At 39.2% G+C, this 16,693-nt stretch overlaps 1 protein-coding gene across 1 annotated transcript in view; it reads left to right on the forward strand.

The window, feature by feature from the left end:
- LOC121509429 (phosphatidylethanolamine-binding protein 4) overlaps positions 1 to 10,584 on the forward strand; it is a 90,656-nt gene extending 80,072 nt beyond the window's left edge. Inside the window, exon 7 of the mRNA XM_041786804.1 lies at positions 10,401 to 10,584. Within this exon, the coding sequence (XP_041642738.1) occupies positions 10,401 to 10,492 (92 nt within the window). The 3' untranslated portion in view covers positions 10,493 to 10,584. The remainder of the gene's footprint in view (positions 1 to 10,400) is intronic.
- Positions 10,585 to 16,693: the final 6,109 nt, after the last annotated feature.

Raw genomic sequence — 16,693 nt, forward strand, 5'->3', positions numbered from 1 at the left:
AGACTTACAGCCCATTAGTTGCTCTTCACTCCTCCACCTGTCACATGGTGTCCTCACTGAGAGGTATTTTCAGTCAAATAAGCACTCCACATGTTTCAATTACTTCAGGGTATACTGACTGTAAAAAGTAAGGGTATGATCTAACCAGGAAGAAAAGCGGTTAAAAAGTGGCATCACACTTCTGCTGTTTGGTCTGTGTTGTTCTGTATTCCAGCACGTTCTGAGCAGTGAAGCAGCAGCTTGCAATACACAGTGAACAGGTTGAATTTTCAATCACATTAGGTCTGACAATGGCAGCTGCACGCACCTGCAGTAATGTTTATGTGTCTCATCACTTTATACTGATATACTAGTCGCCCTGGTGTATAAGCCATAACCAACCTTTTAGATGGAAAAATTAGATATTAAAAGTGAAGTGAAAGTCAGCATGTTTCACCCTGACTCTAAAGAGCAGCCAGGTAACAAGGGAAACACAACGGTTTGTGTCAGTGTTATTAATGTGAAGTGTTAATTAATCACCTGATTTTTTTTTTTCCCTTTCAACACACTTTGGTGGAGTCTCTGCATCATCTCCCCCCTGCAGCCACAGTGATGTGAAATAAGTCCACCAAAGCTCCCTAATGTCTCATACAAATTTAAACGCAAACAGCTCAATGGACATGTCAAAAGTAATCAGCACCTTATGTTTTTAAACATTAACCATTTTACTGTTCCCTTCTAATCCATAACAAGTTCATTTTTCCATGGTTGAGTTAATGCCACAGTCCTCCATCTACCTATAAAAGCAGGTCTGTATCCAGACAGGAAGTCAGTTACCTTGAGTCAAAGTCAGTAGAAAATCCAAAACGACCCAAAACCTATTAAAGCAAAATAGTGGAATTTTAATATGTGATCAAAGGGTGTGATTAATCACGATTAACTACAAAAATTCTGAAATTCAATCGCAATGAAGATTTTTAATCTTTTGACAGCCCTAGTTTTAAGGGGTGAAATGCTTATTTTAAGTCCATGATGATTCAAAGAAGCAGGCTGTGGCTCTAAACAAAGCCAGAGAAGCAGCTATAAACACTGTAGCTCTGTACACTTACCGACACTGTTGCTAAAGCTAAGTTATATTAAAGAAAACATGCTATTTCCAACAAGTTCTTCATCATTAAGTCTATAGTTGTTATTTTGCTTAAGTGCTTTTACCATGAACTCTCAAATCAGAAAACGTGGTGTTGTCAGTAGCAGTTTAACACACCACAGCAGGAGAGAAATGAAACTTAAAACCACAGTTGCAGCTCAAAGAAGTGAACACAGAGAGTCTTCATTTTGCTGAGATCTTATGCTCAGACATGAGTGGAGTGTGCCATCACAGGCTTGTTTTAAGGGGGAGAATGGAGGGTTGTAACTCCAGTAGGCATTTTGATGCTTTCTCTTTTACAGCTTTGTAATATCGGTATAATACCTTCATCACAAAGCGGGCCAAAAAAAAAATACCATGAAATAAATTCTAGGCCTTATTGCCCAGCCCGAAGTGACAGTAATGTGTTGTTGCAAACACTGCTAATAATAATATATAGTGTATCATAGACAGCAGGCTGTATGCAGCCTGTTGACTGTGTATGACAATGGACAGTGCATCTCCATTTCCTTCTGCTGTACCAAATTGAAGTCAAAATACCCCTGTGATGGGCAATGGCATACTGAGCTGATAATGTAATCTGGAGTAAAGACAGGAGCTGTGGAACCAAAAGTCTTTCTGATTACCACAGCAAACATTTAACTTACTGATAAAAACGTCCAAGATCCACAGCCAAACAGATTAATGTGTCAGCTTGAAGCAGACAAACAAATACTATTATGGACAGTTTTATTAGTTTTTCATATTTTCTCCCAGATGTTTATCTCTGTCCTGCTATCCACTTACAAATCCTGCAAGAAGCTGGATTTGTCAACAGAGCTGTTGAACATTGCATTATATCCACTAGCATATTTTAATCAAAAAGCAAAATAGACTAAAACTTCTCAAAAAAATAAACTCTTAGATGTGCTTTTTAATTTTACAGCTTGACCCATATCTCATCTTTTCATATAGACCAATGGTTCTCTGGTCAGGCATCAGGACCCACCACCTCCTCCTTCAGAGAATTCACAACCCAATTTAAAAAAAAAATCTTCATTTATATCATGAATGTTAGTTAATCAGTATTCTTGGCTACCATAACACTATAAAGACAAAAGAACGCTCCAAGAAATGTTAATATTTGGACCCTAAACAGAAAAACTTATTGCACAAAGAGACTGGACAAAACAAACACGTGAGAAAAGCACATCATTACTGAAGGATTTACACGCATACTTCTTATCTTACTCCATTTTCCAGAGATAGCATGGAAGTTTCGTAATTTCTCTCAGAATTTCCTTGTTATCTATGGTAAACCAGCTCTATTTCCCAACAAAAGGGAGATAAATAGGTAGAAATCTTAAGAAAAATACTTACTTTAACTCATAATCAATGGAAAACCTAAAAAAAGCGCATGTATGAAATTACTGTATGTCCACTTAGGGCTTCTGTAGATGGAGTTTTTGTCACATTTTTTTTTCCAGACACACATTGGCAACCCACAAGAAAGATCTTTGCGACCCACTTTTGGGTCCCGACCCACCAGTTGAGAACCACTGATATAGAGGAAGCAGGGTTTATGACTGAAACTACTACCAGTCAACAGGGGGTGCACTTAATATTTCAGCTTCACTTCAAGGCTGCTGTTTCTACATCCATCATCTTATACAGTCTATGATGCAGTCAAAACACTGTGACACCCTTCCTCAGCCCGTATCCCTTCACAGCAGTCATCCTCATGCTTGAGCACTCTAAGTAAGACCTGTCTCTGGTCAAAGGGAGTGACCTCTCACAACCACAAAGCACTTCCCCTTCATGATAATAGGATTGCCTTGTTACGACTATGAATTTGTTGTGATAAAGCTCAGTGCAGCTCGACTCCTCTCCATCTCCTGAATAGCATCACTTGCTTCGGAGTATTTTTGAGAGACTATAAGAGGTTTAACAGGGACACCGCCCACACCACTAAATGTAGCAGCTCTGTGTCACCTCACAGCAGTCCTGATCTTCCTGCCATACCCAGACGGAGCAGCAAGGTGGAAACAAAAGGGGAGGCAGGAAGACTTTAACATCGCCCTCAGGTCCCACACTATCTGTCCTTTCCATGAGCAGGCAGATGGGAGAGGTGGAAACACGTCTCCGCACTACAAACACACACCAGCCTATTTTAAGGTCACTTGTAAGTCTAGGCATTTGCAGGGGAGCAGCCAGCATGATAGCACCAGATATTGTGAATCTGCCTCCTTTTTGGATAGCGCCCAATGATTGCACAGCTTTAGACAGGATTATATGTGTAAAGCCTTACAAGCAGCGTCTGGTTTTGAGTCGCGAAGATCGTTACAATAAAATGATCTTGAGTGTGACAGTCTCCATTAGAGGAAATGTTGCGTTACACTGCTGTGAGGCCTTATGAAAGGTAAAGCTAAACTTTTACCATTAATATATGAAATCTGTCATGAACTCTATCCCTACATACACTGTAAAGATTGTCACCCAGCTGCCTCACCCCCCAGCTTTTAGGGGAGTTTGAGGATCTGCAGAGGCGGTGCATTATCTCCCACTGAAGCACAGGCCAAAGGGGCCACAGGGGCCGCGGGGCAGCGCCCTACAATACGGACAGGTCACTTGACTCCATTGCCCTCACTTGATTATCAGAGCCCTTTCTGCAGGCAGTCCTGATTCACACAGAGGACCTGGCAACATTCAGGTACTCATCTGCTCATCGTCCAGTTATTATTCATTGTTTTCCCCAGCTGAGCTCAGAACCTGACCTGACCTCATGGCACAGCCGGAAACACTGATGTGCCAGACTCATAAGCTAAACATGTAGGGAGGATGAGGAGGAGTGCATGAGACAGAGAGTATTGAGTAATAATTTGGTGATGCTAGAATTTTATGTAAAAAATTTTATTTTGTAGGGATCCTGGTTAAGCCTGGCAGCACTCCAGGTACAGAGGTGACAGTCCTGACTAGTTTCAATCTGGCATTTACTGCAACTTCCTCCACTCTGTTCTCCTAACATTTCCCGTCTCTCTTCACTGCCCTTTGCTTGAAAAAAGTCCAAAATGCACAGAAAAATTAGCAATATATTCTGGAAGGGGGAAAAAGCCTTAAAATGGTCAAATTAAGAATAACTCTTAATTAGAGCTGCCAAAGGATTAAAAATTTTAATTGCAATTAATCTCAAAATTTCTGTAGTTAATCATGATTAATCACACCCTTTCTAATGTATTTTAGAATTCCACTATTTTGCATATTAACCTCTTAAAGCCTGTTGTATCCTATTTGATACATAGTTTTATGATACCACTATCTAATCAATATGATCATAAATTACTAAAAAAAATAAAAAAAAACCTTCTGTATACAATCTGAAAAATAATAAATTTGCCCTCAAGTGAAGTGGATTATCAGTTACCAGAAACACCTCATGTATCAAATGAGATACAAAAATATTTATGTTAACTTTTATTGAAATTTGGATTTATTTTATTTATTTATTTATTTATTTGGAAAACTATTTCCTGGCTATAATATGTTTTTTCAGGCTTTAAGGCGTTTAACTGTTTTAGTGCCATTTTGTTTCTTTTTTTTTTTGTCTTAAACTAAGGATTATTGACTTTCTGTTTTGATATAGAGCTGCTTTCAGAGGACGGTCGAAAATTGAAACATGAACTTAACCATTGACAAAGGAACTTGTTATGGATTAAAAATTCAATAAGAGATCAATAAAATACTGTAGATGATTTCTGACTTGTCCACTGAAGGGTCTTTGAGTTTTTAAAGTAAAATGAGACATTTAGGAACAGTGGAGGACTTATTTTACACAACTGTGGCCACATGGAGATTCATATTAACCAAAGTGTGTTGAAAGGGACAAGGAAGCATTTGATTAGTTGCCATTTAATATAAATTAGTACACTCATTTTTGACTCAATTAATCATGATTAACGTAGTTAATCTTGACATCCCTACTTTTAATACGGCACTTTCCAAAAGCAAACTCTCAAATCCTTTACTGTTCAAACAAGGCCAGATAAGTGTATGATGAAAGTGAATGATACATCCTTGTATCCACAAAAGCTGGAGCAGTGTAAAATGCACATACAAACATAATGTTACGATTGTAAAGCACTGATACTACCTACATTAATTATGTTATACAGTATAAGCTAAGATTTGTGCTTCACTTTTTCTACATACATTTGCATGTAAATAAGCCTCATTTACATGACAAATCCAGATAATTGCCTTTTTTAGATATAGATAGATATAAAAACAAAAGAAAGGGATATAATTTTTTTTGTCCTACCTGCTGTTGGATTTTTTACTCTTTAACAACTCAGGCCCTTTTCTTTTGCTTCCTTCATCTTAAAATAAGATGTTTATATTGACTTGTCAGATGAAAAAGGCTTAAAATACGTATACTTTGACTTTTTTGTACTAAATGTTAAACAAATTTACTTGTTTGGATTTCACTTTTCAATGTTTTTTTCCATGTTTCACATTCAAGAGTGCCTACATTTGTTAAAAATGTGACATTAAACATTTTCGACATTTGATGTGATGTGTTTAAGCTTCTTTCAATCAAATATGGGTCTTCAGCATTTTGCAGTCATTATATAATGGCTTTATTCACATTTTATACAGTGTCCCAACTTTTCAGAAATGTGGTTTTAGATAAATAAGACCCCATACAACAGAAAAAAAGATTTATAAAGATCAAAACTTTGTAAAAAAAAAAAAAAAAAAGTTTAACAAAGCCAAAAGTTAAGAATTTAGTTAAAAGAAAACACTGAGATGGTCCGTCTGAGATCTCCAGACTGGGCATCCATCATCTCTGAGATCTGGACTGAAAAGGCTCGGTCACATTTTGTGACCTGTTAAGATTTAAGTGCTGCCTGTAGGGCCCTGTTGGAGGGTCTCAGGCAATTCAGGCTCATAAGGCATAAGTAGCTCACAGATGTCAGCTCTCTGGATTGTTGATGTGGATGACCTGCAGATGAGGACCCCTCACAGAATCCAGCTACTAGACTTTATTAGCCTCATCTGTACTGTAACTTTATTTTAAATGGTAATATGAATCCAAGAACTACTCAACTCAAATTACAATAATTACTTCCCTTTTTCAATTACCATTATTGATGCTGATGCTAGTGTTACAGTGATCCGTCTACACGGTTGTTCCTGTTAATACTAAACACACTGTTACTGTTGTCATGGACATTGGCAGCCTGCTGCTGTGGACCCACAACCTAAAACATCTTCATCTACCAACATCAGCCTTCCATCTATTATCGTTATCAGAAAAGGTGAATCTAGGAGCAGCTTAACTTCAATTGCTGTAATTACCACTAACGCCTTTTCACCCATAGCTGCTAATGATGATATTATGCCATATTTGTTCTTCACAGTTTGGCACTATTATATCTGATATTATAGCCAAGAAAATTAGTTAAAGATTGATTTATGAACAGAAGAGCCTTCAACTTACCTTTTTTACTGCTGTTGCTTTGCTTGTTTTTTGTTTTTGCATCCCTTTGCATCTCCCTCTTCACCCTTTCTGCATCTCCCTCCTCTCTTTCTGCATCTCCCTCTATCTGTTCGACATAAGTTGGGTCCTGCTCAAGGTTTTTTGCCTGTTAAAGGTTTTCCTCTGCCACTCTAACTTTGCTAATGCTGCTTAGTGCTGAGCTCATGATGGATGAATGTTGGGTCTTTTTAAATAATATAATAACACAGTCTAAACTTGCTCTCTTTGTAAAGTGTCTTAAGATAACAATTATGAATTAAGGCTATACAAATCAAGTTTTATTGATTAACCAAAGATTGACAGATGCGAGCTGGAACCAGGCCTTTTAAGGCTTTTAAAAGAAGCATAAAATCTTGTAGCTAGTAAAGGGGAGCAGTATCAGTGGTGTTTTTTAAAGAATCATATTTGGGCTTCTTTGCCTTTTTACTAGAGAGATAGGACAGGGGATAGAACCGGAAACAGGGAGGAGAGAGTGGAGAACAACATGCAGTGAAAGAGCCACAGGCTAGCACCAAACCTGGGTTACCGATGTAAAAGGGGCGTGACCAAACCACTAGGCCATCTGCACCCCTTGATTAGGGTCTTTGTTGTAATTTTAAACCTGCCCAATTTGGTTCTAAATGCTGGGAGCAATTGGAAAACTAAAACCTAAGCAAGTCTGTTGTTTCTTGTCCAGAAAAACATCTTATTGAGGCACCAGTTGACTGGTGGTCACAGTGTCTATAAAAAGTATTCACCCCCCCTTGATGTTTTAGCCTTTTATTGATTTTATAAATCCTCATGTCAATATAACTTATATAAGTCAATGTGACAATATAACCTTTTTGACAGAAAGCAAACAAATAAAAAAATCTTTAATTTCAAAGTGAAAACAGGGTAATGTTATTTAAACAAAATATATATTACGCTGAATAAGTGAGTACTCACATACTCACATAAATACTCACTTCCTTTAAAGTGACTGACCAAATTCAACAGAGGCCCAGCCAGTTGGTGCTAGTAGTCTCACAATTAGTGAAATAGGGATCATCTGAGTGCAGTGAGTTTGTCTCAAGTAACTGTAGTATAAAGACACCTGTGTCAGCAAGGTCCAGTCACTGGTCAATCTGTATTCCTGGCTACCATTACACCATGAAGACAAAAGAACACTCCAAGCAACTCAGTTAAAAGGTGATTGAAAAGTATAAGTTCAGGGATGGATGCAAAAACATTTCTAAGGCAGTGAACATCCCCCAGAGTTCAGTTAAATCCATCATCAGGAAATGGAAAGAATATGGCATATATGCAAATCTGACTAGATCAGGCCACCCTAACAAACTGAGTGACTGTACAAGAAGGAGACTAGTGAGAGACGCCACCATGACACCTATGACTACTCTAATAGAGTTACAATCTCCAGCGGCTGAGATGGGAGAGACTCTGCATACAACAACTATAGGCCGGGTTCTTCACCAGTCAAAGCTTTATTGGAGAGTGACAAAGAGAAAACTCAGACTAAATCTTGACTAGAGTTTGCCCAAAAAATGTGAGACTCCATGATCAGATGGGAGAAAGTTCTTTGGTCTGATGAGACCAAAATGGTGCTTTTTGGACATCAGACAAGACAGTATGTTTGGCGGATAACAAACACTGCCCATCACCACAAACACACCACAGCATCCAAGGAGGTGAATACTTTTATGAGTACTTTACATCCCACGCACAGACAAAATCTTTAAAAGAAATTAAATTACACTTATTTTAAGCCATATTTATCGAAAAAAAGTAAACAAATTATAAGATATAGAAAAAGCCAAGTAAACCAAGGCTGTGTCCGAAACCACACACTCATTCCCTACTCCCTATCCACTCTATAGTGAGCAGCATATAGTGGACTATATAGTGGATTCAACTGCAAAACACAAAAATGATTTCGAACACTTCTCCGGCCGCGGGCGATGACGTCATCGCTGTCTCACAATTAAAACGTTTAGCAGCAACAACTTGTAAATTTCCTTGACAACGGCTGAGAATCGAAATTAACGGTAGAATTTCAATGAAAACTGATGCAAAATGTAACGTATTTTCACAAAAAATAGTTTAAAAGTTGTCTCTGTAGTGACAAAATAATATACATTTTTTGCGTGTATTATCACTTATGTTTGCATAAAGAGGATGTCTCATGTCTTGTAATTGTCATAGGGGGTAAAGTTACTCCGTTTTGAATTCTTAATATTTCCTTACAAATTTTGTAAAACCAACAAACAAAAAAGCATTTTAAAAAGTTTTTATATATGTTCCTGTGCTCCTCTCATTCATCCGTCATGTTAGAGAGCAGCAACCATGATGCATTATGGTAAATATTGCTGAGCTAGTGACCATGGGTTGTTCACTACTTTTCACAATGCATTGTGGGATAGAATGAGTGTACTATATAGTGAATAACAATGCTCACTCAGAATTGGGACACCACTACAAAATTGCATATTCACTATATAGTGCACTACATAGTGAATAGGGAGTGATTTTGGACACAGCCCAAATCTTTCAGCAGTGCCTTGAAATGAGGTATACCATCTAAAAGAGTGCATAATTTCTCTAGATACTTAACGTGTAAAGTTTACTTACTTCATTGACAGATTTTTTTTTACAATTTACTAGCACTGCATGCCTATGTTGTTGTTTTAATATCTTGAAATAAGCTGTTTGCTAGACGTTTCAGGGGACTGTGGCTCAAAAGAGTAATTACATATTTTAACTAGAAATTAGAATAATAGATTTGCCCTAGATTTGACTTTTTGGAATGAGGTGAGTGCTCTTGATTTGCATGGTTGTGGTTCGTGTGTTTTTCTTCTCCCAGATCTCTTCCTCAATACTGTAGGAGACAAAATTTTGCTCCTTGATGGTGAAAACAGCCACAGCAAAGGCCTGTAAAGCAGCTGCAGCAAAGGTGAAAAGCAGTGACATTTCTATCCAGGCATCATCAGACATCCCTAACTGCAAGACCATCCTCTCTTTGGCTTTGGAGCATTTCAATAGTTGGCTGTCTTTACAAAAGATTAACTTTCTTTCTCCCGAGCATCTGTTAATGTAATTCCTGCACATACGGAAATACCAGAATGTCAGCCATTCCCTGGATTACACGGCACAGCATTGTCTAACGTGCACCCAAACATACACTCAGTCCCTCTAGGATCTGTTGGAGTTTGCAACTTTAAAGCACACAGGGTTTTGTTGCCTTGGAATGATAATCGTTAAATTGTCTTTTTTTTTTTGTCCTTAAGGGAGGGGAAGCTGCAGGGAATCAGTGGTTGTCAAAATCGAAGAAGTGATATTGTGATACCAGCCGGATGGCCGTCTGGTGTTTGTTTAAAAGGGGAGGGAAGAAAAAAAAAACAGTCCAGGCGATTGAATCATATCTTCTTGCCAATACGTCCTTGCGTTCCCACCTCCATCATTACAGCAACATGTTTTATTTTCAGCAGTGCTGTTCTCAGTGACTCACATCCCAGAGCCATGTGCTGCTCAGTTAGGCCTCAGATCCCTTTAACACGGGCCGAGCGGTCAGGAGAAATTATGCACTAGAGATTACACTCAGATTGTGCTAAATTTAACCAGGGTATTGAAAAGATAAAATATCTTCTATTGTAAATTTGCAGACTTTAATTACTTTTAGATTGTAGATCTGTTTGATCTGTATATCTGACTGAAAACATACCTGGGTTTAGACTCCAAATGTCTATAAATGCAACTAATAATCTGTGTTTTTGTGTCTTACAGCTAAATGGAGTCTCTCAAACTTTGTCACAAAGTTTGGCCTTGGAAAGGAAGTGGCCGCTGTGCAACTCCTCACCCAACACTATGAGGACTGAAGGATTCTCAATGTCTGAAAGAAGAATCTGTCATTACAATGATGACTTTCTCTGAATTAAACAGCATCATTGTTCAAAGCATACTACAGGCCAACCCTGCTTCTATCTTATCACTCAGTTAGAGATAGACTTCCTCTTTGTGTTTCAACAGCTGCTCTCGTTTTTTATGTTTCTCTGTATCTCTGTCTCGCGGTCTGGGGCGAAGGATTCGGGAGATAGATTTTGACCTCACTGGGGATTTCTTATTAGTTTCCGAACACTGTCGGCAAGAGGAGGAAGATGGCCTGATATCACAGCTCAGTGTGGAAAGAGTTATTCTAATTCAGGGGCGGAAACACGTCAGGGCCAAAAAAAGGAAGTGGGAGGTGAAACCAAGACCGCAATACAGCCGGATGCCGCAGTGGAACTTGAACCAAAATACTCAGCAGCAGAGTGACAGGGCAGGGGGAGGGGCTGCAGGCCCTGTGGTGTATGCTGGGTGAAGGGAACTTGCTGCTTGTGTAATTGTTTATCATATTTCCATTGACCACTCTCACCTTGGTTGGAAACACTGAGCTAATTCTGGTTCTCGATTGGTGTTTTTTTAAGTAGAAACCGCTCTTACACATGTTGAAATGTCCTTGAGAGTAACTTTGGGATGATGAACCGCTCTTGAACTGTGCACGGTTGCATAAGAGGCCTACCTGGCAGGTCTGCAGAGGATGCTGTGGATAAACTTTTCAACCCGTTCACGAGGAGCTACTTTACAGACTTCACGGGTCTTTGTAGAGGGTGGGTCAGAGTACCCCCCAGGAGGAATATCGGTTTCTAACCAGCAACTCTCCTCAGGGAGGGGTTTGTATCAATACCCCAGATGTCTGAAAAAGGCTGGATTTACATGAGCCACTTTGATGTTCTGATGATCAATCTTTAGTTGGTGGTTTCATTGACCCTAATTTGGTGTCTCAATAGTGGGCTCGGCAGGAGTAGGTAATGGAGGTTTTTGTTCCTTTGGTGGTTAAGCCAGCCTTGGTAAACCCCAATGTGCCCTCTCTATGAACTCTGGGAGATCATTGATCACATCGTCCTGCATCTGCTTTGTTTGCTTCCCCGACTTAGCAGTCAAAGCTGCCGCATCCACAAACAAAACAACCAAACAATGCACACAAGCACACACTGAAGACAGACAGTCCACTGCTTTTTGAACAAATGTGAAGTATCCGTCAGTTTGAATATTGCTCTTGACCTTGATTTACCCATCTTATATGACTTATGAAATCACATTTTGAACAATTGGCAAGGGGAGTATAATTCCACACTCATTGTGAGGCATGCCAAGTGGGAGAGCATTCTTCCAAAAACCACCTACTTGAATCCATCAGTACGCCATTGAAATGCCAAGATTTGTACTTCCAAATACACTGTGCATTTTTTTCTCCTTTATAACGTGGAGATATCCTGCCAAAACAGCTGGGGTTTGCCACTCAGCTCTCTTCAATGTGTTTATTTTTACTCCAAATGTCAGGAGAGTTGAAATATTCTGATTAAGAAAAACTGACAGCTGTAGTTCACCGGTGCACACTATATTGCCTTCTCTGAAAAAATAACTTCTCACATCCCCTGATGATATGAGAAAAGCATTTAATATTTTCTTAATTTATTCAAGTTTACATTAATTAAAAGGAATTTGTATAATCTATTCAATAGCCTGACAGGCACTAAGTGATCTAATCTGCATGATGACTTAAATCTCCACTCTTTGTATGTGCTGCTGAAGAGTAGAGGCATTTCACTGGAGACTTTCTGCTCTTCATTACTTGTGAGTGGCGGGAAAATGGATTTGAGTGTCACACCTTTTTAATGCGTGTCAACAGTATGGACTGCAAACTTCTTTGCACAATTTTAGTCAGTGCATGTGATCCCAAAAGACACCATGATTAATGCAGTTTGACCTACCTTGAGATTTGAGTTAAAACCAGAGTTGTCACAATACTAGAAATTTAAACTATGATATGATATGAGTAAAAATCTTATCAATTTCGAGGCCTTTTCTGAACCCACAGCAAAAAAAAAATTAGAAGGCCGGGTTTCTGCTCCTGAGTTGAATCTATGCTTTACTGTAGCATATGCCATAGGTCTTTGCAGCCCTGAACCCTATGTAGAGGCATGTACAGTGCATTCAGAAAGTATTCAGACACCCTTCTTTTTTTTAGTGTCTGTTATGTTTCAGTCTGATGCTACAAACATGTCAAGGCCTGCTTTGTGTTTCAAACTCCAAGCAGGCTTTTATGTGTTTTGCACTGAGGAGAGGCTTCCATCTAGCCACTATGCCATAAAGCCCAGATCGGTGGAGGGCTGCAGTGAACATTGTCCTTCTGGAACTTTGTCCCATCTCAAAACAGGATCTCTTGAGCTCAGTCAGAGCGACCATGAAGTTCTTGGTCACCTCTCTTACTAAGGCCCTTCTCTCCTGATTGCTCAGTTTGGCCAGGTGACCAGCTCTTGGAAGAGCACTGGTTGTACCAAACTTGTAGTGCCACTGTGCTCTTGGGAACCTTTAGTGCAGCAACATTTTTGCAGCCTTACTCAGATCTGTGCCTTGCAACAATCCTGTCTCTGAGTTCAGAGACAGGATCCTTTGACCTTATGGCTTGGTTTTTGCTCTGATATGCATTGTCAGCCATGAGGCCTTCTATAGAGAGGTGTGTGCCTTTCTAAATCATGTTCAATCAGTTTAATTTACCACACTGATAAAGGTGTAGAATCATCTCAGCAAAGGCTGAGACCTAAAGCATCTAAGTAAAAATTCAAATGTTTTTGCAAAGGGTCTGAATACTTATGTCAATGTGATATTTAAGTTTTTCATTTTTCACAAAGTTTTAAAAAATTCTAAAATCATGTTTTCACTTTGCCATGGTAAATGTAGTATAGTGATAATATTTTTTTTTCTGACTGTAGCATCAGGATGCAACATAAGAAAAGAAAAAGTGAAAGGAGGTTGGAGTAACTTCTCAATGTGCTGTTCCTCTCCTAAAATATACCTGTGCATCTAACAATGCAGACTGTAAGCTCTGTGATTGGTCTGCTGGGTAGCACTAGGTGACAGTCAGTAATGTCTAAAGGCATATTTTGTGTACTTTAGAGAGAGATTAATATCTGCAAACATCAATATAGCTAGTATCAGACATGCATTTTATCATCCATGTCTCTCTCAGTGGCCGAATGAGAACAAGAATTTGCATCCTCTTCAGCTGATTCAGCACACGTATTTTTCATCTCCTCTGAAGTCTCCTCTCTTTTCTTCTTTGCAATAATTGCAGCATAATCAACTGCTGCTCAATATTTATCAGCTCCATCTGCAATGTAGCACAGTCCGATTCAGTTGCCATGGTCTCCTGTACCCAAGCAAGCAGAAAATGTGGGAACTGGCATAGAAATCACACTTTTAATTAGCAGTTGGGGAAGTATTGCGGAGCGAAGTAATGCTTACAACAGCGTAGGCCAACACAGCATAGCTACAGCGCAGATTGAATACCAAAGGCTTTTGACAGTGTGCAGGAGTTTGCCTGGAATGTTTGACGGATTAATTCCTCTCATACACACCTGTCTCAATTATGTAGTTGTTAAGTTTCATTGCTTCACAATACTGTCCATCATTAAAATAGATTGTATGATTTTAAAACACTGTATAGAAAAAATATCACAGGAACAAACAGCCTATGTCCAATCTCCTCAAAATGCCTCATGATATCCTCATTTTCAAAGCTTCTTTAAACACATGTTTGCATTCACTAATGAGGAACACAGAATAAGTAGTACTTTTGGTAAAGGCTTTTCTCTGTCAGGGTTACTGAGCTGGCCTTGTGTTTTAAAAGAATGTTTTGTCTCTTATTTTGTGGAAGGAATCTGTCTAGACCGAGTCATGAGATAACATTTGTTATGATTGGGCACCAAACAAGATTAAGATTGATTAATAATGATACATTTTAAATCTGTGCAGGTGCAGACTGATAGGAAAGACCATGTGATTTTTAACTGGAATCATTGTAAAACACAGGCTGATGTTAGAAACAGAAAATTTTATTTTTATTTTCCCCAGAAAGCGCCCTGTCTGTAACTACTACACCATATTGTAACTCTTAAAGTTCACTTAAAGCGAGAGTTTTCCATAGTGTGGAGTCAAAATGTGATTTGGGTCATCCGAGATGAAAGGCTGAGTGTCTGCAGAGTCATATCTTAGGGGTATGTGGTCTTTTAAGGATCACTTACTTATTAGAGCATCATTGTTGGCAGATTGCTCAGCCTGATTAGATACCATTGCTCATGTCATGCTGTAAGTATTACAGTCACCCTCATAACAGCAAAAGAGGCCTTTGCTCTAAAACAGTAATGCACAAAACAGGAAGTAAATTTCTGTTGGTATAATTAGCAACATTTCCACTTCTTTTACCAACAGCAAGGAACATTTTCAGTGTTCCCCATGGAACAAAACAAACCTAATTTGACTATACATCCAGAGTGCATGCTGAGTTTTCCGCTGTGCTTTAAAGAGAGCCCGCGCTTCCATGGAATTCCCATATGCAAAGGAGCTGGGACACCACAACCTGTCGACACGCTGCACGCCCGTACCATGTGATCCTGCTCACAGTCGAGGAAACAAACCTACAACAGGTAGGTGTTCCAGTTGTACCGGCCAACTTTCCAACCAAAGAGCCACAAAAACCGTCTCCCACCATACAGTAAGTCCACAAGCTGACCTGAGGGAATTCGCTCTAGTTTGCATCCATAAACACGACAGTTGAGACAGCTTTATTCCATGGATATTCCACAAGATGAATCTTTGTGGGCAGCTTCTTTAGTAGACTACAATGCTTTTATAAGCTTATAAAACACTTCTAACTGTCATTTATGAAGTTACCACATTGTTCTGCATAACCTCATTTTTTAATGTTTCCTCAGCAGTCCAAACCAGTTACACATATCTGTATCAGTTAACTCATGGAACAGAGATTGGGGCCTTTTGTGTATATCCAATCAATCTACTGCAAAACACACTAGTATAAGTAAGTGCATTTGAGTAGTTTCTCATCAAAAGTACTCCTTAATGTATTTTAAGCCACATTCACCTCACAAGTGCAGTTAAACATCTTACCAAAGATACCAAAAGCATAATATGGCATGAATTGCTTGCTAGTAATATGTCTTTAAAACATCTATATGTGCATGTGTATGTGTTGTAAATGCAAGCAAGATTTTCTTATCTTGAAATTAAATGCACTAATTTAGAGTTTACTTTCCCTTCACATGTTTTATTGATAGCCAGTGCAACACATTCACAACCCATAAGCACATTTAGCATCCATCCATTATCTATACTGCTTATCTGTCACAGGTGGCTGGAGGCTGGGTACACTGTGGACTGATCACCAGTCATTCCCTTAGATACAGAGATGAACAACCAGCTCACACTCACACCTACGGGCAATTTAGTCACCAATTAATGAGACCTAATGAGAATGTATTTGAACTGTGGAAAGAAGCTCAAGTACAAGGACAGAACCCATGCATGCATGAGAACATGCAAACTCCACACTGAAAGCCTCTGCGTGACTCTGTGGATTTGGACCAGGAACCTACCGTCCAGCCCCACATTTAAAGTTCCTGTGAGAAACTTAAAGTTTGTATCCATTTTGGCGCCCCCCTGTGGACAATCCAGTAACTCTTCGCTGCTGATTTTGTTGTGTTTATGTGAAAGTAGCATTGTTGACAAACTATAATCCCACTTTCTCTTGAAGGTATAATATTTTACTTAAATGCAGTTGAAAACATAAACACAAGGCCACACACACACACACACACACACACACACACACCCTCCCCTACCCCTGCCTTAGTGTTACGACTGAGTGCAGGTCTGTTTGTAGCACTAATCTCCATCCAGACATAGGGCTTGAGCATAACTCAGTTCTTTGAAGCATTTTAGACCAAAGAAAATCTTTTCTTTGGTTTTTAAAGTCTGCTGGCCGTCTTGCAGTAGAACTCCTGCAACTACACCCAGCTGTTGTGCCACTACTTTCAGCATCCCTGAGTGGGAGGGGGCCATTTCTCTTCCCCCACATGGTGGATGGTGGCAGGACTGTTAGAAAGAGAGCAAGGAGTTCTGCCTCAGAGCGAAATATAAACAAGCTTATGGAAACGCCGTCCTGTAAGCGTGAACACAGA

Source organism: Cheilinus undulatus, linkage group 5 (assembly GCF_018320785.1).
Source record: "Cheilinus undulatus linkage group 5, ASM1832078v1, whole genome shotgun sequence".
In the NCBI taxonomy this organism is placed as follows: domain Eukaryota; kingdom Metazoa; phylum Chordata; class Actinopteri; order Labriformes; family Labridae; genus Cheilinus; species Cheilinus undulatus.